This window comes from Lathyrus oleraceus, chromosome 2 (genome assembly GCF_024323335.1).
Source record: "Lathyrus oleraceus cultivar Zhongwan6 chromosome 2, CAAS_Psat_ZW6_1.0, whole genome shotgun sequence".
NCBI lineage: Eukaryota > Viridiplantae > Streptophyta > Magnoliopsida > Fabales > Fabaceae > Lathyrus > Lathyrus oleraceus.
The window spans coordinates 188,755,355-188,778,000 of NC_066580.1; the positions used below are offsets into that span (position 1 = coordinate 188,755,355).

At 37.6% G+C, this 22,646-nt stretch overlaps 1 protein-coding gene across 1 annotated transcript; it reads right to left on the reverse strand.

The window, feature by feature from the left end:
- Nucleotides 1–2,859: 2,859 nt before the first annotated feature.
- Nucleotides 2,860–3,522, reverse strand: LOC127122539 (uncharacterized). The gene has a single exon (XM_051052858.1). The coding sequence runs from the start codon at nt 3,520–3,522 to the stop codon at nt 2,860–2,862; it is 663 nt and encodes a 220-aa protein (XP_050908815.1).
- Between the last annotated feature and the right edge of the window lie 19,124 nt (nt 3,523–22,646).

Consider the following 22,646-nt stretch of genomic DNA (forward strand, 5'->3'; position numbering starts at 1 on the left):
GGAATAGATAGTCTGTTTAATGTATTAAGTGTGACTTAATCATGAGAACACATTAAACATAAGGACATTATTCTTAAAATATCCGTAGTCGAGCTTTAGTGTGAAGTGGGATAACATTAAAGCATTAAGACTATTATGTTTGTAGACTGATGATCACATCTCATGGATCATGGATAAAGAGTTATCAAGTCTTAAACATAGGCATGAATATTATAAGTAATATTTATACCGGATTGACCCGCTATGAGAATACTATATATAAAGTTATGCAAAGTGTCATAAGTTATTCTCATGGTGATAATGGTGTATACCACTCTTCGACCTGAAACCACTAATGGACCCTAGATGTAGAGTCGAGTGCTTTATTGCTGATCCAACGTTGTCCGTAACTGGATAACCATAAAGACAGTTGATGGGTACTCCACAAAGCATGCTGAGGGACATGAGTGACCTAGATGGAATTTGCCCATCCTGCATAACAGGATAAATGTCTATGGGCCCAATATTGAACTGAACAAGGATGACACGGTCTATGCCTTGTGTTCAATATAGACATAAGGGCAAAAGGGTAATTATACACATAAGTATTATCACAGAAGGAATTGTCAGATCACATGACATTTTCGTGTCTTGGGTAGCAGTGATGTGTTGCTAGATACCGCTCACTGTTTATTATGTTAAATGCATGATTTAATATAATTGCCAACGTCACGAAAACCTACAGGGTCACACACAAAGGACGGATTGATGAGAGATAGAGTAATTAAGGAATACCGTAAGGTACGGTGCCCTTAAGTGAATTATAGAACATCGTAAGGTACGGTGTACTTGAGTAGAATACAAAATATGGTAAGGTACCATGGGCTTAAGTGATTTTGGGCATATTATAAGATATGGGCCAAAATACACTTAAGTGGGCTTTTAAGTTTGAAGCCCACACAAGTGGTTCTATAAATAGAACCCTTGTGCAGAAGCATTTTTTGCGGTTGCATTATTTTCGTTTTCTCTCTCTCTCTCTCTCTCTCTCTCTCTCTCTCTCTCTCACTCTCACTCAAAGCCTTCATTCGTACCAGCTAGCACTAAGATTGAAGGAATCCGTTCGTGTGGACTGAGTAGAGACGTTGTCATCGTTCAACGTTCGTGATCGCTTTGTGGATCTGCATCAAAGGTTTTGATCGTCACAAGAGATCTGCACCAAAGGTTTCAATCGTCATAAGAGGTAAATATTCTATCACTGATCATGACCATTCGTAAGGATCTCTAAAGGAGAAAATTTTAATTTCCGCTGCGTTTTGGACCGCAATTCTCCTTCAGGTAGTGTATGGAAACTTTGCATTTTTCCCTTCCTATGGAAGATGTCTTGGTTCAAGGATTCATGCTTGTGAATAGATGGTTGGGTGTTCTCCAAAGAATGACTTAATCAATTAAAAATCAAAACACTACTAACATTCAATTAACCTTGACTAACATTTGACTAACTCTTATTAATATTGCTTTACTTTTAAGTCATTTACTTTATACAATTTAATTTCTAGTCATTTATCATTCATTGCCATTTACATTTCATTAAACTTGTTTATGTTTATGCCATTTTCACTTTGCTCATTTGAGCCATATCTTGTGATTGTATATATTTGTTTGTGCATTTTGATTTTGTTTGTGGTCTTAGGACCTTAAAATACTTAATAAACAACAAAAACCCTAAAAAATGTTTGGTGGATTATTGATCTTGATCTGAATTTTTGGACTTAGGATTAGGAAACATTCCCTGTGCAAAAAGGACTTGGCCAATGCCAACATTCTGAGACCAAGTTATTGTGAACTGAGCCTTCATCTAATGCAAGTCTTGGGGTTTTATTTGAATTCATCTGATACATTTTCTTGGTGCAAACTGTTATTTTAATCTCGTGTCTAATGCTTTATTCTGGGTTGATCAAGGAGAATTTCATATGATACATGAGAAGACAAAGAAGATTGCTAGCTATGGATTTGCTTGCTTGGATGTGGCTATCTTTATTTGATGCCTTGATATTCTTGATGCCTGATATTGCTAATTGCTTGTTGAGTATTGCTTGATTCAAATTCCAAAGGGAAAATGGGTTTTCTATATGGCATTCTTGTCTGTTGGATTGCATCCCATTGGTCAGATCTTTTCAACTCTTAACTTTTAAGTTTATGCTTAGGATAGCCTCTTCATCTCCTCCCACTTCTTAAATTTCAAAATCTCTCCCCCTTTTCAAAAACTTTATTTACTTGTGATTTCAAACTTAGACCTTATTTCAAGTAGAAAGTTTGGCCTTATGTCATTGAATTTTTGAACTCCTTTTCTTAAATCAAACTTGTATATAAATCTAATCATATTCACTTAAAATTTCAAAAGACAAAAAGAACTAATAACTTCATTCAAACTTTTGGTCCTTTTGTGCCTTTCTTATTAACCTTTGGTTAAAAACAACTCACTCACTTTGAAATTATTACCACGAACTACGAGGTTTTGATCCCTCATTTTTATGTTGGTATGTACGCACAAGTCTGAAGGTCTTGTCAAACACAAAAATATAATCAATGAATTCTTTTATCATCCCCACACTCTATTTTTCTCAAATATCATTTATGCTAAAAACACATACACACATAAAAAAAGGGCTCCCTAGGAGTACCTAGGACACTTTGGGTGCTAACACCTTCCCTATGTGTAACCAACCCCCTTACTTATAATCTCTGGCATTTTATTAGTTTTGATTTGAAAACTTCTTATCTTTGGGGTTTGTTCGTACTTTTCCCTTTTCCTTTGGAAACAATAAAAGCGCGATGGCGACTCTGGTTTTATTGACGTTAAGCTTATCAATAACTTAGTGGTCATGAATTTACCGCTACAACATCCTCTGGGTATTCTTGTATCTCCAGGTATCTCTTGATATCATATAACCCAGGCTTATCATCCAGAACTTTGTCATTATTATAAAAAAAGGTTGGCTCATCCAATCTCATAATGTTGATGGAAGGGGCTTCATTTGCCCATTTGACTTTGAACATTGACGCTAGAGTGGCTAGCGCGTATGCTAAATGATTCTCTTCTCTTGGGATATTGTTGAATGTGATCTCTTTAAAGTATGGAATCAATTTCATCACATGTTCTCGGTACGGAATCAGATTTGGATGACGAGTTTCCCAATACCAATTAATTTGGATAATGACCAAGGCAGAATCCCCATATACCTCAAGATGTTTGATTCTTAAATCAATAGTGGCTTCAATCCCATAGATGCAAGCTTCATATTCAGCCATGTTATTGGTGCAATCAAAACAGATTATGGCAGTGAAAGGAATGTGAAAACTTGTGGGAGAGGTAATGACAGCTCCCACACCGTTTCCTAAAGCATTTGAAGCACCGTCGAACACGAGCATCCATCGCGATCCTGGTTCTGGGCCTTCATCTAGGTCTTGTTGGCTGTAATATTCATTGAGAAACAACACGTCTTCATCAGGAAAATCGAACTTCATCGGCTGGTAATCCTCCATAGGCTAATGAGCTAAGTAATCAGCAATTATACTACTCTTGATGGCCTTCTGAGTCGTATACTAGATATCATATTCTGTTAAAATCATTTGCCAACGGGCAACCCTCCTTGTGAGAGAAGGCTTCTCAAAGATATATTTGATTGGGTCCATATTCGAAATCAAAAGAGTAGTGTGGGTCAACATGTACTGTCTTAGCCGGCGAGCAGCCCACGCTAGAGCACAACAAGTTTTTTCAAGCTGTGAATATTTGGTTTCACAGTTGGTAAACTTTTTGCTCAGGTAGTATATTACGTGGTCTTTTCGGCCAAACTCATCATGTTGGCCTAATACACACCCCATTGAATCGTCAAGGACAATGAGATACATGATTAAGGGTCTACCCTCTATTGGAGGCATAAGAACTAGAGGTTCTTGCAAGTACACCTTTATTTTCTCGAATGCCTTTTGACAATTATTGTTCCACACCACTCCCGGATCTTTTCTTAACAATTTAAACATTGGTTCACATGTAGCTGTAAGATTGGAGACAAACCTAGGAATGTAATTCAATCTCCCTAAGGACCCACGCACTTCTTTTTCAGTTCTTGGCTCAGGCATCTCTTGAATTGGTTTTACCTTTGCAGGGTCGACCTTAATTCCTTTTTCACTAATCAAAAAGCCAAGTAGTTTACCAAACCTTACTCCAAAAGTACATTTGTTGGGATTTAGCCTTAGCCTGAGCTTCCTCAATCTTTCAAATAACTTCTACAGGTTGATTAAGTGTTCTTCCTCTGTGTGGGATTTTGCAATCATATCATCTACGTAGCACTCAATTTCTTTATGAATCATGTCATGGAAAAGGGTTACCATTGCACGCTGGTAAGTTGCCCATGCGTTCTTTACACCAAAAGGCATAACTTTATAACAAAAGGTTCCCCAAGGTGTAATAAACATAGTCTTCTCAATGTTTTTTGGAGCCATTTTAATATGATTATAACCGGAGAAACCATCCATGAAAGAAAATATTAAGAACTGCGTAGTGTTGTCGACCAATACATCAATGTGAGGGAGCGGAAAATCATCCTTGGGATTGGCTCTATTAAAATCATGATAATCAACACACATCTATACTTTACCATCTTTTTTAGGTACTGGAACGATGTTAGCTACCCATAGAGGATAAGAAGTAACTGCCATAAAACCTGCATCAAATTGCTTTTGCACTTCATCTTTGATCTTCTTGGACATATCAGGATGTGTTCTTCGAAGCTTCTGCTTAACTAGTGGGTACTCTTCTTTCAAAGTTAGCCTATGAACCACAATATCGGTGTCCAGCCCTGGCATGTCTTGATAGGACCAAGCGAATACATTGATAAACTCTCGCGGCATGTCGATCAACCTGGTTTCCACACTTTCTTCCAAAGAAGAACCTATTCTGACCTCTTTTATGTCGTCCTCATTTCCAAGATTCACAACCTCAATGTCTTCTGGGTGCGGCTGGATGACCTTTTCCTCTTGCCTCAATAATATTGCCAACTCTTCAGGGAGTTCGCAGTCTTCATCACCTTCTTCTTTGGCTTGGTAGATCAGATTGTTAAAGTCATAATGAGCGATAGAAAAATCGTTATCAATGGGGTCCGAGGCGGACGTGGATCTGCATTAATGATGATTTTTATGCTTTTTAGGAAGTGTGTGGTGAAAGGAAAATATTGCCATTTTTTAAAAGAAAAGATAAAAGTAAAATAGAAAAGCAAGGATCAAAAGTTTTGAATGCGAAAACGTCCTGTATTTTATGATAAAAATTGTAAATGAAACAAGGTGGCCCTACATGATTCACCACACCTTGGGCAGAGCGTGGGAATCATTGCATGATAAGAAAACAAAAGAAAATTACTCATGATTAATCGTGACTTGGATGGCGTCCTCTATAGTCCAATTGTGGAGCTATTCACCTAGAACACTTGGCCGAATCCAGTTGTTGATGTCATAATCACTATCATCATCATCATCACCAACAACATTGGCCTGATCATTATTGATAAATCCAGCACTTGTAAATCTCACCGGAGTGAGAATTTTTGGAGCTTAATGAGCTATGTCTTGCTGGGAATTACTAAAACTGATGCCCAATTTGTCAAATTTCAAAGGAAGATCCAACACACGACCCCAACCTTCGGGGTGACCACTCTCGACCACTGCTCTAGCGTCCTTCAACGAAGACATGGAAACTACATGCCTTTTATCCTCAGAACGAGGGGTTTTGATCATCTAGACTGTTTCGAATGCCTGAAATGGAGTTTCATGTACTTCCCCTTCAATTTCTACATATTGGAAGGATGTCAGATGACTCACCATGCACTCTTCTTCGCCACACACAATAACAATCTTACCACCACTTGGGAATTTCATTTTCTAATGTAATGTAGATGTTACAGCACCTACCCCGTGACGAAGAATGTCATACCGAAAACTTGGGGTCCAATTTTGACAGGTAGGTCTATTTCACCAAAAATAGCTCTTCGAGACCCATCAAAGGCCTGAACTATCAAGTCATTGGGGCGCAATTCCACTCCTGCATAATCAATCTTCATCATAGCAGATTTAGGCAGCACATTCAAGGATGATCCGGTATCTACCAACACACGGGATAATGTAGTTCCTTTGCATTCCATAGAAATGTGCAAGGCTTTGTTATGATTGTGTCCTTTTGGAGGAAGATCAAAGTATGTAAAACCAAACCATTATCAGCTGAAATACTGGCCACAAGCCCTTCTAGCTGGTTGATATTGATGTTTTGCGGCACAAAAGCGGAACTCAACAACTTCATCAGAGCATTCCTGTGTGCTTCGGAACACAACAACAAGGACAAGATTGAAATTTTAGATGGTGTCTGGCTCAGATGATCTATCACTTTATAGTCACTTTTCCTGATTAATCTTAATAACTCTTTAACTTCTTGGGACGAAGAAGTCCCAGGTACTACATTGAGAGCATTAACTGGTGCGGACCCTGAATTATCATTCACCACTTGTTTACCTTTGGCTCTTTCTAAGGAATCAACATTATCTTGGATGTTTTGTGGAGAGTACACCCTACCACTTATGGTAATTCTTCCTATATCGGCAGAGTTGTCAACATTCAAACTTGTGTCTTCAGATCACCTCCCTTCTTGCTTTACTCCATGGTAATAAACATCTGACCCATAATGCCAAAGTACATTATTCTCATGGGAGTAAGGGATAGGACCAGGCAACATGATTGTCAAGGGTGTAGGCCTAGCAGGTGCCGGAATATTTGTAGGAGTATATGGAATGGAAATTACTGCCACCTCTTTCTCTTCAACTTTCTCGTATTTCACGATCTTATCACACTGTAGAATACCTTCATTGATCAAATTTTGAATCCCAATCTTCACATTAACACATCCCTCAGGTTGATGCTAGCATCCATAACAATTTGGGGGACACCCCGGAAAAACACTGTTTTGGATCAGGTAACCCTTAATACACGGTAAAGGAGTAGACAACAGGTTTACATCCATGATCAAGTTCAAACTCCTACTCTCTTCCAACATATTAACGGTAGGTCCGCCGTGAGATGGCATCGGATTTTGAATAACATTAGGCCCATTGTCCGGGGTGAACTGAATGGCCTTGGAATCCAATAATTCTTGCATTTTGTATTTAAAGGCCCAACAATTCTCCACATCGTGGCCTATATCGCCAGAATGAAATTCACAACTAGCATTAGGATTATCACCTGCAGGGAGCCTTTCAGGAGGAGGTGGGATGCCCCTCAAATTAACCAACTTCAATTGTAATAGATGCTGGAGTACTTGAGAATAAGTCATCTGGAGTGGATCAAATACTTTCTCGATCCTAGGTTGTCTTGGCTGATTGTAATTGCGACGAGGAGCGATTTGCTGTTGTTGTTGTTGTTGGTACTATGGTTGTTGTTGCTGAGGAGTTGTGGTGACTAGAATGGCCACGACATTCACCTGTTGTTGTTGACGTGGATGGTGATGTTGATGTTGATAATGATGTTGATGTTGATAATGTTGTTGATGTTGTGCTTGGTATTGTTGTCTACTTATTCCTCTTTGAATATAAGCAACTCTTGATTCACCCTTCTTCTTCTTAGGATAACCACTGAACAACTTCTTACTAACTCCACCTGCAGAAGTCCCAGTAGTGGATGATTGTATTTTACCCATCTTGAGACCAACTTCAATTCTATCTTCATCCATTACCAACCCGGAAAAACCAGTAGAAGTACTACCCACCATTATGTCATAATAAGGACCTTGCAAGGTACCCATGAACATGTCAACCAGTTCCCTCTCCATCAATGGAGGTTGAACTCTAGCAGCTAGTTCACGCCATTTATGAGTGTATTCCTTGAATGACCCATTCGGTCCCTGAGTTAGACTTTGTAATTGGGTCTTATTTGGTGTCATGCCAATGTTGTATTGGTAGTGTTTCACAAATGTTTCTACCAAGTCCCTCCAGTTTTTGATATGCGTCCTTTCCATATTCATATACCATTCCAAAGATGCCCTAGCTAGGCTATCTTGGAAGAAATGCATTAATAACTTCTCATCTTTAGAATAAGCAGACATCTTGCGATAATAAGCTCTGAAATGTGTCTTTGGGCAAGTTGTACTAGTATATTTGTCGAAGACATGAACTTTGAACTTAGGTGGAACCCTTGCCCCTAGCACCAGTCCCAGGTTAGTAACGTCCATCCCTAAAGCACCTTTTCCCTCTACAACCTTCAACCTTTCTTCCAACAAACGGTATTTCCTATCATCAGCATGAGCACTTATGTCATTGTTATGCATTGAATACATATCTTCGTTACGATCCATTTCCAAATCTTGAAATTGAGGGATTTCCTTTATATTGGGATGCCCCTGCATGTCCCCAACAATGGGATGTGGTGCTCCATGACTGTACAGTGGTGGTGGAGGCGGTGGAAAATTTTCATGCAGACCTTGGTTACGAGCATGATAACCATTAACATGTTGATCATTAAAATTCAGCCCAACAAAATTCATAGCAATATTGGGATGAGGCTGCCCCACAGAAATATCTTCGAATATCAACTCAGTTCGTTCATTCTCAACACGAGGTCTCTCCATAAGAGCCCTTAATTCTTCCTGATTACGAGTCACATTGGTAATGTCCTCCACGAACTATGTCATCCTAGCACCCATTTGGTTCCGCATCTCTTCAATGTTAGCCTGAATTTGATCCATCTAACGTCTCTGGTTTCTTCTTGTGGTGTAACGATGAATGAGTGGATTTGCAATCTCTGCTAAGAAGAGCAGAAACAATAAGGGAAGTCCGACCAGAAAACCTATTATGAATGCAGTATGAATGCATGAATGAATGAAATGCATGCAATGGCATGTTTTTATGTATTTCCAGGGTCTTAAAATTTTGATTCAAGTTATATAAGCGAAAAGAAATAGAAGATAGATAATGAAAACTCGGATAGACCAAACATCTAATTCATTTAACAAACTAGAGTAACATAAATAATTCTTACAAGAGGAATAAGTATATAATCAAAGTGATAGTGCAAATCAAAAAGATCCCATCAATAATCCCGATGGTGATCGATACATGGAAACAAAGAAGGAAATTCAATCTTTCCAATCCACATAGGTCAGAGATCCTTCACTCTTGAGATACTTCAAGCTCCAGGCTTTGGACTCTTCAAACAGCTTCTTTGTTTCTTCCTGATTGCGTTTCTATACAAGGATTTGGATAACCACATCTTTCCTAGAAATCATACCATCCAAGTACCTACATTGATCAATCAACTTCTCACACTCGTTGCATTCTGGGAGTTGGATTTGTAAGGGAGCATCATCTCTCTCTCTCAACTGAGCTTTAAGGCTTGCAATCTCCCCGATAGCTTTCTCCAGATTATGTGGCTCCATTTAAGATAAATTTCCACCCCTATCCTCTGAGTATTTTCCTCTTCGAATTGAGTATTCTTATCCTGAAGCTACTTTTCCAGTCTTTTAATCTTGTCTTTGTACCTTTTCTCCATCTTGGCTTTGGTGACCTTAAGTGATTCATGATCTCAATGTTTTTGCTTGATTTCTTCTGCAACCTCTTAAAGAGCTCTCTTTTGTTCTTCAATAACTGTAGAAGTATCCCCTCTAATTCTGTTAATCTTGGTCTTCTTTCTGACTCTTCCATCCACAATTAGACCATATTCGCCAAGTAATTCATCCCCTTTTCTAAGTTTATGAGCCAAATCCATCTTTTCTTACCTAAAGCTGAAAACTTGCATGCTCAAATCTTTCTTTTCCTGCTTCAACTTCTTATTCAAAAGCAAAGTATGATTTAAGTATTCTCTAGGCACAAAATCAGGGTGATTTGGCTCTTGAGGATATAATGGCTTCTCCATTGGAAAAGGCAACAAGACAGTTTGGACCCTCTCTTTGATCCAGTATGTATAAGGAGGATAAGCAACACAATCTTTCTTCATCATCTCAAAATCATTGGTCACATTGTAGAACAAAGATTCTTGTATACATTTATCCTCTGGAGGTCCTTTCAAAGCATAGCCCAATTGTCTTTGAGACAACATGGGATTGTAGTTTATACCTCCCCTAATGCCCATGAGTGGCATATTAGGAAATTCTCCATAACTCACAATCACCTCATACCTTTCCATCCTATCCAACCTCGAGTTATACCACACCAGGCCATTAGAAGTAAGTCTCATCAATCTCTTGGACCATTTTGAGGTCTCCTTGTTATCTGCGAACGCTCCTTTACAAGGGAGATGACTTCGGAAGCAATGATACAAAAGAGGAGCACAACACCATACTAAACCACCCATTTTCTTGTGATTTCTGGAATGAATGGAATGGTAGACATCTCCCAAAAGTGTTGGTACAGGGTTCCCCATCATGAAGATATGAATGGCATTTATATCGATGAAATCAACCACTTTAGGAAACAAAACAATGACATAGATATTGCATGCCAAAAAATATTGAAAACCTTCCAATCTTATTCTTTAGCCAAAGTATCCATAGTGGTCAAAAGAAAGCTTAGATGAAACTCAGGGAGTCCTCCTTTTGTCTTGAGATTAGCATCCACCACGAATTTTCCCAAATAAAGGGCAACGTCAATATGTTCAGAATCTGGGACCTCCATAGACACGTGGAAAGGAACTTGCAATTTGATGGGAATTCTCAGAATACATGAATACTCTTCCAAAGTCGGCACCAACTGATAATCTGAGAAGGTAAAGCACCACAAAGGAGGATCGTAGAACTGTAGCAAAGTGTGAAGTGCACTGTGCTGATACTTGTTGAGGGGAGCTTTGAGGTAATCTATAATCTTCCCATAATCCCTTTTGAAATTTCCAGGTTGTTAGGAGGGGATCTTTCAACCATCTCGAGAAGGGAATCTAGGTTGACCTCAGGAAACTTGTAAGAAATATGTCCACCTCTACCAGTACCCATCTTTAGAGACGACTTAAATAACGAGAATCAAGAATTAAAAACACTTGGAAATACAAAGACATGTGTGTTAAGAGGATGAACATAACAATGCTTATGAATGCAAATGCGGTTTCCCTATCAATACATAGTTGTTGTGCTTGATAGTTGACTGAATGTCTTAAGCTAAAAAATTTGACGTAATTATAAGAAAATCAGGTATGATGAAGGCTTGTTTTGTGACACCCACCCCAACTCACAGGTAGGTTCTAATCAGAACAGAACATGCTTCTAAATGGCAACCAGAATCGATGGCTTTCATAATATTTGTCTAGTGCATAAGGCATGCAAGATAAAAGTATTCTTATCAAAACCTCATCTGGGCGTGGTATGCCATACAAACTCTTACGTGTCAGGCGCCACAAGATTTAACATGACTATCCACTCTAACCTATGTGTCACTAGCCTAGGTAGTGGGCCTTTTACCTCATAGTAACATCCCACCCAACCTGCAAACAGGAAATCCAGCAACCATCACAACAACAATATCCAAAGTATGAAGAATAATAAAATGCAATGAATGCAATGAGCAAGTGCAAAAAATAAAGAAGTAAACACCAAAATGAAAAGGAAACAAGCAAGAGCTAGGACTGACTTGCTAAGGATTCCCCATCAGAGTCGTCAGCTGTCGCATCTTGGTGAAACGCGCACACGAAACAGAGTCGCCACCAATGTTATTTATCCCATAAGAGGGAAAGAAAACACTGATTAAACCTACAGAAGGATGAATCTAATGATCTCATAAATAAAAGATGGGTAAGAGAGTCGATTACACAAGCGGAAGGTATTAGCACCCCTCATATTTGTAGTACTCTACAGGATCCACTTCTGTTGTTCTAATCAAAAGGGTGTGTTTATTCTAAAACTTACTGACTAAAAGGAATGCATGCAAACATTGCATTGTAAACAAAAAGAAAGTTTTTATTATTGCGCTCGCTTAGGCTTTACAACCCAATGCCTATGTATCAGAAGAATCAGAGCACCGTAGTTCTTCTTGAAAAAATTGGTTTGTTGGTGTTTTTATGGGTAACCACCCTTATTGAAATTTTTTAAAACTAAAAGCCAAGCAGCAAAAGGAGTTTGATTGGTTGAGTGTTTTGTTGAGAGAATACACCAAATGATCCTCCCAAGGCAGGAGGTATCCGAGTACTTATATCTTATTATTGAAAGAGTTCAAGTAGTATTTAGAGTGTTTTTGGATTTTGATTAAGAAATGATTTTTTGTTTTAGAATGAATGCAAAAGAGAAAGGAAAATCTAAAGGGATTCTAAAGAGAAACCTAATGTTGGCATGCAAGAGTGGTCCTAAAGTTAGGATAAAAGGGAAACATCTACTTGAGTTATCATGCAAAGATTGACCTAGGGTTAAGGGTCAAGTGGGTCTACCTAATGTTGTCATGCTTGGTTATCATACCTAAGGTCTACTTTAGTTCAAACTTAGCCAAGAATGAACCAAAGAAAATCCTATGGGGAACATGTTGTTCACACAAAGAAAAGAGATAAAAGAAGAAGGATAATCCATATCAAGTCATGGAACAATAAATAACACAATACCATATCAAGTCATGATATAAAAGAAAATTAGTAGCAATCCATATCATGTCATGGGAGAGGAAATATAAGGTAAATAATTGCAAGCCATGTCAAGTCATGGAAGGATAAATAAAAGACCAACAAGATAATCCATATCAAGTCATGGAAAGAAGATCCAAACAATAGCAATCCATATCAAGTCATGGTAGAAGGTAAAAGCAATAGCAATTCATATCAAGTCATGGTAGAAAAAGATAGAAACCAGACAATTCATATCAAGTCATGAAAGAATAGATGAAAGGTAGACAATGTAAGCCATATAAAGTCATGGAATAAAAGTAGATAGAAGATGAATAAATCATATCAAGTCATGAAAGGGTAGATGAAATATGAGTAAAGTGATCCAGGTCAAGTCATGGAAGAAGGATACAAGCAAAAGATAAGTTATCAAGTCAAGATGAGCAGCAACATCACATAAGTCCAAAAAGGCTCAAGTAAGAGATAATCAAACAATAGAAGCATGCGCATGACATTAAGGAATGCAATATTTGTGCAACAAGTTAACTTAAGATGAAATCCAAGAGTAACACAAAGAAGTCATCCCAAACTGCATACACAAATCAAAGTCAAGTAACTTGATGAACAAGTAAAGATATCATCCTAGAAAAGGAATCCTTTATCAAAATCAACAGGATGAACAAAGATTGAAAGAGGGGTGCTCATGGGTCATGGGACAATAACAAAATCCTCTTCCAAGCATCAAATATAATTTATAAATTTCAAAAGGTATCAACAAAACCATAAACTCAAAGTTTAAGCACAACTAAAGTCAAAAGATGGACATCATCCAAGCAAGGAGTCATTTGTCCAAAGTAAAAGGCAATATAAAAATGGAATTAAGACATAAAGAAATGAAATAAGAACAATATCAAAATACCCAAAGATGGATCTCAAACCCCTAAGAGCTTCACCATCTATCAAACTCAAAACGAGGTTAAGAAAGAAAAGAATGTAGCTCTTAATGTGCCATCATGATGAATGGTAATTGAGTACCACTCAAAGAATCATAAGAGCAAGACATAAGGTTGCCAAGACCAAGTAAAACATAGGTGTAGGCAAGAGGGAATATAATCCATTAGGTTCATGGTATTCAAAGATAGAATGCACAAGACAAAATTCAACTATGGCCTCTTAAGTAGGAAGTACCCAAGATAAGTAAGCAAAGTAACATCAACTGGAGATGCTTAAAATAGTTCACATGGGTGAATTTAAGACTCCTAAATGATGATGAAGTCAAGAGAGAATGGGAAAGAGATCCCCAATGGTTGCACAAATGCAATCTAAAACAAACAACTAGATGCAAAATGTAACACAAAGATGCAAACATGCCTCTCATAATTCAAGAAAAATAGTTAGAAGCATAGATAAATCATGAAAAAAACTCATAGAAAGATGAAGTCAGAAGCACAAAATGTCCTAGATATTTATTCAAAATCATGTGTAAAATATGTTCAAGTAATTAGATCATTTAGACTAAGCATAAACAAGTAACCATTGCAAAGATACCTTCAAAAATAGGTTCAAATTTGACTCAAAATTAACAACCAAAACAAGAATGAAAGCTCAAAAGGCCTATATACATATGTCTACAAGTGTGTAAAATATTAGGTCAAAACTCAAAGGGGAAGATTAAAAATCAAACCCTAACAAAGTAAGCTAGCATAAATGGATACATGTAATAAAAAAATGAAATAAATATTAAAATAAAGTGAAAAAAAATAATGTGAAAAATTAAACAACACTTCAAATGTCCCTCATAAATTAAATCAATATTTTTAGCCTAAAATAAATATTTTAAATAGAATTAAATAAAAGTGGCATAATAAAAATAAATAAGAAAGAAAGGGGGTGCATTAGTAAACAAGAAATGAACTGATTCTTAAGTAAAACGCGATCATGGGCCTAAGACGAGGGGGTGTGAAGAGCGAAGTGTCTGGGCCCAACAACCAAACGAAACCCAAGGCCAGGGTTTTTGCAGCGTGACATCAAAAGAAATAATTAAAATGTACAAAAATCATGTAAACCTGACCATCAACTGGTCACGTTACTTAAGTCACTAGTGGACAAAACAAAGTCCCAACCAATCAGAAACAGCCAGCAAATCGTCCCCTACCTCAAGCCATGCATACACAAACCCTAACCCCGGTTCTGAAGTTATCACTTCCAATCCAAATATCTCTTTCCACTGTGCATGAAAACGAATGAAATATGAAGACAAAATATAGATCTCATGGAGCACTACAATGACATCTCAAACCAAATTTAAAAACATGGTCTAGTTTAAGAGAAATTGGCATGAAAGTTGGAGAAAACACATTATAATCAAAGTTTCAACAAGCTTAAACACCACATATTCAAGTATGCAGATGAAAACACCATACCGATCCAACTTTAAATAACACTCTTAATCATTTATAGCATGTACATGTTTGAAAATGAATGCGATACAATGAGTAAATGACCTACCTAGTGGAGAAAGTCTACTGCTCCTTGATCCCAAAAGAGTTGCAATAGCAAGGCAAATGAAGCTTGGCTCTCTTCTTCAAGCAGAAATGGCGTTGGATGAGTAGTAAAGATCCCAATCTAGAAGTGTAATGTGTAAAAACTCTATGAGGTGTTGCAGCTCCCAAGTTTCTTCCTTCTCCAAAATAGTCTCCCTCTACTCCAACTAGGTTAAAGTTAGCTATATCCCTATGCAAATAAGGTGTCATGCCTTGCCTCTTGCATAATTCCGTTGGAGGGCAAGTTGGTTTATTCATGTAGAAAAAACTTTGACATGTACAGTTGCGTTTTGATATGAAGGATGTGAATGTTATGTGGTTTCAAGATGCTGAGATGAAGTGGGAAAGGGACAAGTCTCATGGCTTGGGAAGGAGTGTGTTTAGGACAAGTTTGGACAAAGGGAACATCTCCCTCATTTGGTAACTCTGATGCATGACATGCATGCATGGGATGTCGTAATGCTTGGCCAAAAGGAGTAAAGTATGAGGTGTAATTAAGTGGGAAATGGACTTGCTGCAAGGGGATGCAACATCATTCAAAAAATTTGACCAAAGAGATGAGGTAGTAGAGCTTGCAACATGATGACATTGAACCAACATAATTCAATGTTCTTTTGGCCAAAAGGAGTGAGTTAGAACCTTTTAGAAAGAGGGAAATGAGGGGAACATGTTTCATGTTGAGGACAATTCAAAACAAATCTTTGAGCCCCTCCAAAAGTGGCCATGAAGATGACTACCTGAAATTGCATATCCAAAATGACAAGCACAATCTAATTAGTGTCCAATGAAATCCTGACTTGCTATATCCATAACTTTCTCCTCAAGTTACCAAATGTGAAAAAGTTTGAATCAAAAGTGGAGAGGGGAAAGTGCCCTACAACTTTCATGTTGAGGTTGAATCCCAATAAGATCTGGAACCTTGTGAAAAATGGGCATGAAGTATGTGGTTTGGAATGAATAAAAACTTAGAATTTTTTTATTAAGTACACATGCCACTCAAACAATCCAAGGTCACGACTTGTGAGAGTGATATCTTGAGCTATGGTGATCCAAATGACTTTCTCTTGGAACCAATGGAGATGGGAGATCTAATACTATAACTTTCACGTTGGAAACCAATTGATATGAAACCCTTAAGGTCCTGAAAAACTGCCATCAACAATCCTTGGTAATCCTGACTTGGGATACTTAAAAAACTTCTAAGTCTTGGGACAAATGGATGAATTTGAAACCCTCTACTTTCCACGACCATATCTTGGGCTATGATGATCCAAATGACTCAATCTTGGTACCTCCTTGAAGCTTGGAGGGAGGAGAATAAAATCCATGTTAAGGCCAACTTGATTTGGAGTATTGATCATATAGAACCAAGGCCATGAAGGTAGCTAATCATTAATACCAAACTTGCCATAAATAGTAAGTTTCAAAACCCTAGTTTCCAATTTAAGAAACTTTTCACAATTCTTGATTTTTGACGAATCCCTTGACTTTTCTTGATAAAATTCCACGCATAGACTAATTTTAACTTGAGGAACACAATATTGACCAAAAAATCAAAAGTTGACTTTTTAACTTGTCCAGTTGACTTTCCCCCTATTGAATCAAACCAATAATCATCTGAACAGTTGAACCTCTTATGAATGGAATTGATGGCCAAACTTCCACACATAGACATTTAGGGAGACATATAATACCATGGAAACAAGTCTTGCTCAAATAGTCATAAATAACCTGACGTCATCACAAACCCTAATTTCAGTAAAAAAAAATGACCAGATAGAAGTGCACATCCTCGAAACCTTGATTGTTCTAGGGAAAGTGGAAAAAACTTTGGAACAAAGATGTCTTGTATGATAATAGGATGAAGATTGGTCCATGAGTATGCCACATACTGATATAATCAATATTTTTAGCTCAAGGATCAAGAGATAGGAAAGTGTGATCCACTTCCATTCTCTTGCAATTCTCATTCAAATGATGAAGTAATGGGCCACTTGAGGTGTCCTAGGGTATGAGGAAACCCTTGTAGCTTGAATGATAAAGAGTTTGAGGGTATCCCAACCTTCTTGCACTGAGTTTCACTTTTTCTTCCTTCTAAATCTTGAAGAAAGTCCTAAAAGGGAAGCCTTGGTCTCATAACCATAGAGCCAATGATATGCATGAATGGATGTGATGATAAAACATAAGCCAACTATAGTAAAAAAGAAGAGGGTAAATTTTGGGGTACAACACTTACCTATTCACCCCCCTCCCTTCTAGATCAGCATTATCGTCTAACATTTTCGTCTTCAGGCTCTTGCACCTTTAATTGCAACGCCTCAATTTCTTTCTTCCAGTTGAGAATTCTTGCATCCAAAGCAGCAACGACTTTATCTTCTTGGCGAAGAGCATCTTCCATTTGCTCAATTAGACTATTGGACTCATGATCCAAGTTCTATTCCTTTGACCTGGCATCTACTTTGGGTGTTATCTTTGTCTGCGCTTCATGTTTCCACTAGAAATCAGCAAAAATTTGGTCGAAGAGAGGTCCAAACGCTACCACAAAGTTAACCACATCGATGGGGGCATTTGGAATGCCGAGTTTATTTAGCAAGGTTTTGATGCCATATTCATGACTGAAGTTCTTTTCAAGCGCTTCAAATAGGTAAGTCTCTATAAACTTGGTTTTTAATTGTTGAAGAACCCCATCAACAGTCTCAAGGGGAGTGTTTCCTCCAGAAACTGTCGAAGAGCTCTAACACTTGTCAATTGAACTACCCTTGGTGCTCATCATTAGTGTCACGTAGGCTCTTGGATTAGACTTTTTCATCTCTGCCAACTCCTCTTCAGATAGAAAGTTACTGGGTGAAAGAGTTGGTTTAGTAGTTGAAGTCTTTGCAGTTTCCTATTCGACCTTTGGCGCAATCTTTGTAGTTGGTTGTTTAGTATTTACAAGACGATAAGTGATTTCTGGATCGTTATGAGCATTTTTTTTGGTTGTGGATGCTAGGAGGAAAAATGTTTTTTGGCCCTTCTTGCTTAAGAGTTTTGTCTTGAGAAGCGTGGTTCATGCCCATTTCATTGTCATATTCACTCTCAGTTGTCAAAGATGATGTGGCAGAAGGTTTTTATTTATCAATTGAGTCTTGAGAGGCATTGATGTCTACTTTAGTAGGCTTATCGACTTCTTCAGTAGTTTCTTTGAGTAAAGCAGCCTAGATTGAGGGGGAGCTAGTGGTTTGAGGTGTTGGACGTTTAAGACTCGACACAAGATTGGTTGAAGGATTATCCTGAAAAACATAAGTGTTAGTATTTGAAGAAATATTAAACGAATGAAAGGGATAAAGAAAAGTAAACTCACTTTTGGGGCATCTGTATCTGGACTTGAGTTGGAACTTTCAGGACTAGTGGAGATCAGTTTTCTTGTTGTGTTAAATTTTTTCGCCCTTACCTGAGGTAACCCTATTCTCCTTCTTTGCTTTAGGAGTGGGAACGATTTTTGGGTTGGGCATAACCTTTCTAAAGCCAACCCCAGTAGTCTTTAGCTTTTTCTTCTTAGCTTGAGGTTCAAGAGAGGAATCCTCGACAAGTATGGTTTGATTTTTTCCATCAGCCTGGACAATTACAAGAATTTGTATAGAGATAAGTCAAGTGAGAATAATATAGTGAAAAATTCAAAATCTCATTTCAGATATTATAATTGACATGTGTATTTTTTATTGGAGTTACTTCAACCTTTGGTTTATTTAAGGCTACAAAAGCACTTGCAACATCTCTTGTTCTCTTTCTATGTTCGACTGCTGAAAGCATACAAAGACAAATATGAATAATGGAGAGAGTAATTAAGGGGTTAAGTTGATTTGGAGAGATCATTCACTTTCCTCACCTTCATATATATGTGTTTCAACCCTGACATGGTTTATGTCGACATGAAGGTGTTCTTTGAAACTGTATATGTCATGCTTAGTCGGAGTCACTCGTTTAGTAGGTTTTAGGCTCTCATTTTTAGCACCTTTATGTCTTCCCCATAAATGAACCACCATGGAAATGCATGGGTGAAAGCCACAACCATCTCGTTGGTGGGCAAATGGGGAAACTTATGAGGATAATGGTTCAGTGCAAATGTGTACTTATCATTCACATAATCAGGGATTTTCAAGTTGGGAAGTTTCGCCATCATTTTTTCTTTAAAAGTAATAGTTGCTTCACGAATCGTCTAACTAAGATTATTGGAGTCATACACAATTTCAAAGTATCGTTGGAAAACTTGGATCTCTTTGATGTGTTTGTCTCTACCTTTTAGTAACTTTTGCTGTAGAGAAGAGAAAGAATCAGTTAGATACTGAGATAATGTTGCAACCTCGAGAAATTGTTTTGCATGGTAGGCCTTCCACCAAGTGTCAAATTCTCTAGTGCAACAGAAGGATTGTTGAAAAGCAAATAGTGTGAGAACAACACAGTCAACAACATGTCGAGCAAGACATCAAAGGTATTCATCCTTTAAGTAGTTGACAAAGCAAAGGAAGAGATCACTTTTTCGATTGAAAAAGGGCTTGGGCACAGTTTGACTACTCCAAATTGGCGTGACACCAAATTGGGTTGATAGCATAATATCTTCACGTTTTCCTTGAAGGTCCCAAGTCTGGTCGAAAGAAGCTTTGGAGTAATAAAATCTTCCTATACCTTATCCGATTCAGCTTCCTATTTTCCAGTAGTAGGAAACTTTATGGTGAACCACTCAGACCAATGAGTTATATTGACGAAGGAAGCCAATGTGGGAGTAAAGCTATGACGCTTGGCGAACATAAGTTGAAAAAGCTTCTCGGTCTGATTTATTCTTGTCATTTGGGGTTATTTGAGCAAGTTGGATAACTTCAACACTCCTATTCTTAATGGTTTCGTCAACATTGCTGGGTTTTTTAACATCCAGAGAAAATTCAAACATGGTATTCACCCAAAGTTGGAGCAACCAATATGGTCCGGCCAACAACAGGTTATCATTGGGTTTTAGGGTTTTTAGGGCTTCGGTGGCTAAACCTAAGGATTCATATAAGGATTCTAATATTAATTAGCTAAGGAAAATACCATGACCTTCATGTAATTGGTTGACTAGGGTCAAGTACCTATTTTCTACCTTTAAGGATTTGCAGCAAAAGATACATCCCAACAACCACAAAGCTAGAAAAGTAATGTGTTCTCCATTAGACATTTTTCCAGTATCAGTGATATGATGGTATTTAATGTATTTGCCAAATCTGGAACGACTTATGTTGAAGTTTATGGTATCCTCATCACTCTCATTGGGGTCGAAGTTTTCGCTAGTTGGGCGAAGGCCAGTGATGGTTGCTAGATTGAAGAGGGTGAGTGTTACCATTCCACAAGGAAGTTGGAAGTTGTTGGTGGTACTTCCCTAGAAGTACAAAGATACGACAAACATGTTTTGGCAATAAGAAGGACCTGTTATTGACAACTGAATTAGGTCACAAATTCCTTTGGAATTCCAGGTATCACTCTTTTACGCTTCAATTTTGTTCAGCCAAACGATGTAATCCTCATTCCTTTGGGGGGGAGGGGCTGAACGAAAAGCATGTAGAGTAACAGTCATGTACTTTAAGCTTAGCAAGTCCTTAATTCTAACTATGGGTTTGGTCCGGTGGTAAGTAGGAAAAAAGTCCCTAAGCTAGTGATATCTACTGAGGGATCATGCATTGGACCCATAAGTGCATGGGCTTTACCAGAAATGGAATAAGGGATTAGTACCTGAGATTTGAAGATTCATAGCTTTTCTTTTTTATTTGGTGGTTCTGGAACATACTCTTGATTCCTATATAGAATAGAAGATTGAATATTAGTAGCTAAAGGAAGAGAGTCCTTGGAGTCTTTAGTGTTTTTTGCTTTTGGAAGCCATTGTTGAGGATGATGAATTGATTGTCTGAAGAAAAGAATTTTTGGAAAAGGGTTTCTGAATGACAATGAGAGGAAAAGATAAGATAGAAAGAAGAGGTATTTATAATAAAGGAAAATAAAACTCTTCAGTTTTTCTTGACAAATGAAGCCAACCTTGATGACACGTGTCATAGTATTAGAGGCGGAATTGAAGCGATTTCGTAAACCTAGCCATGTCATCCTAAAAGAACGGAGCCATGATTGAGAGTTATGAGATTGTGGGAAAAATCACATTTTCGAGGTGACGGTTGATGGAAAGGTCATGATGTCCATGACGTCAAGCCATTAGGTGAAACAATGTCAAAGAAAGTAAAAAAAAAACTATCTCCTTTTAGTCGAAAGAGGCATTTTTAGGGGGAAATTTGTTAGCTGCGATTTTCGACAGGGTCAAAAATCTCAGAATAATGAGAAGAATTAGAAAAATTTGGAAGTTTTAAAGGATATTTTCGACATATTATGTTAGTTAAAGAAGTTGAAGTCTCAAGATGAGAGATAAAGATTGAGACTTACTATTTTTCTGAAAAGAAATATTTCGTCCAATAGTTCGTCGATAGTGTTTCTCAAGATTTCAACGTCAACAAGACACGTCGACCATAAATTGTTTTGGCGCAAAGAAGCATTAGTTCAAAGCGAGTAACAACTTCTCAGTTTTATCCAAATAGACACGTGGAAGATACTTAAGAAGAGAAAAACATGCATAAACCTACGTGGCAAGTCCTGAGGAGAAGAACATTACGAAATCGTTATTTTACACCTTTATAAATAGGAGTTCTAATATTAGTATTCATGGTGTTCTTTTGATTTTAATACAAAACTAAAAAAACTCAAAGTTCCCATCGTAGAGAGAAAAAAGTTTCAGTAAGCAAAATGTATGATTTCGGAAACACCATTTCTTTTCAAATGCAAAGTCTTTTACTTCATTTTATCTTCTTTGAAAATTTCTTTCATTCCTCTATTAATTTCATTGTCACTTTACATACACTTTTATAAAGTTTCCCTTTTAACATTGTCGAAATTACTTACATTTCCAAACAATTAACATTTTTTGAATTATCTTTACTCAAAGATTTCGACAAAGTTGAAATGCTTTCACTTTTCTACACTAAATATAAGAAAGCTTTTAGCAATATGTCCAAAGGATTATCTGGTCAATCCTGCAAGTAACCTTCAATAAGAGATTAGTGCTTGTTTACTAAACTTCACAGTAAACACGTTCGTGTCGACAAAATGGTCAAACACTTCGCTCGTTGGTCGAGGACCGATTATGGTAGCTACGTCAAATAGTGTTGGTATGAGCATGCCACATCACATTGCCCATTCTGGAACTTTACCTTATTCAACCAATTGATGTAATTCGACTAGTTGGTATAACTAAAATCTAATGGTTCTTTCATGGCTGCTAAGGGTTTTGTTCTATTGTAATAAGGAAACAACTCACTAACCCTAGCCACATTGATGTTTATATCAGGAAAAGGGCTAAAGAGATCATGTGTAACCTCATAAATGGTGAAAGAAATCAATACATGTGATTTCCAAATAAGTGATTTTTCCTTCTGAAGAGGAGGCTCAAGAACATATAACTGGTTCCTAGTGAGAGTG

Excerpts from the sequence above, each read along its gene's own strand:
- LOC127122539 (XM_051052858.1), bottom strand. The coding sequence starts at position 3,522 with ATGGAGGATTACCAGCCGATGAAGTTCGATTTTCCTGATGAAGACGTG.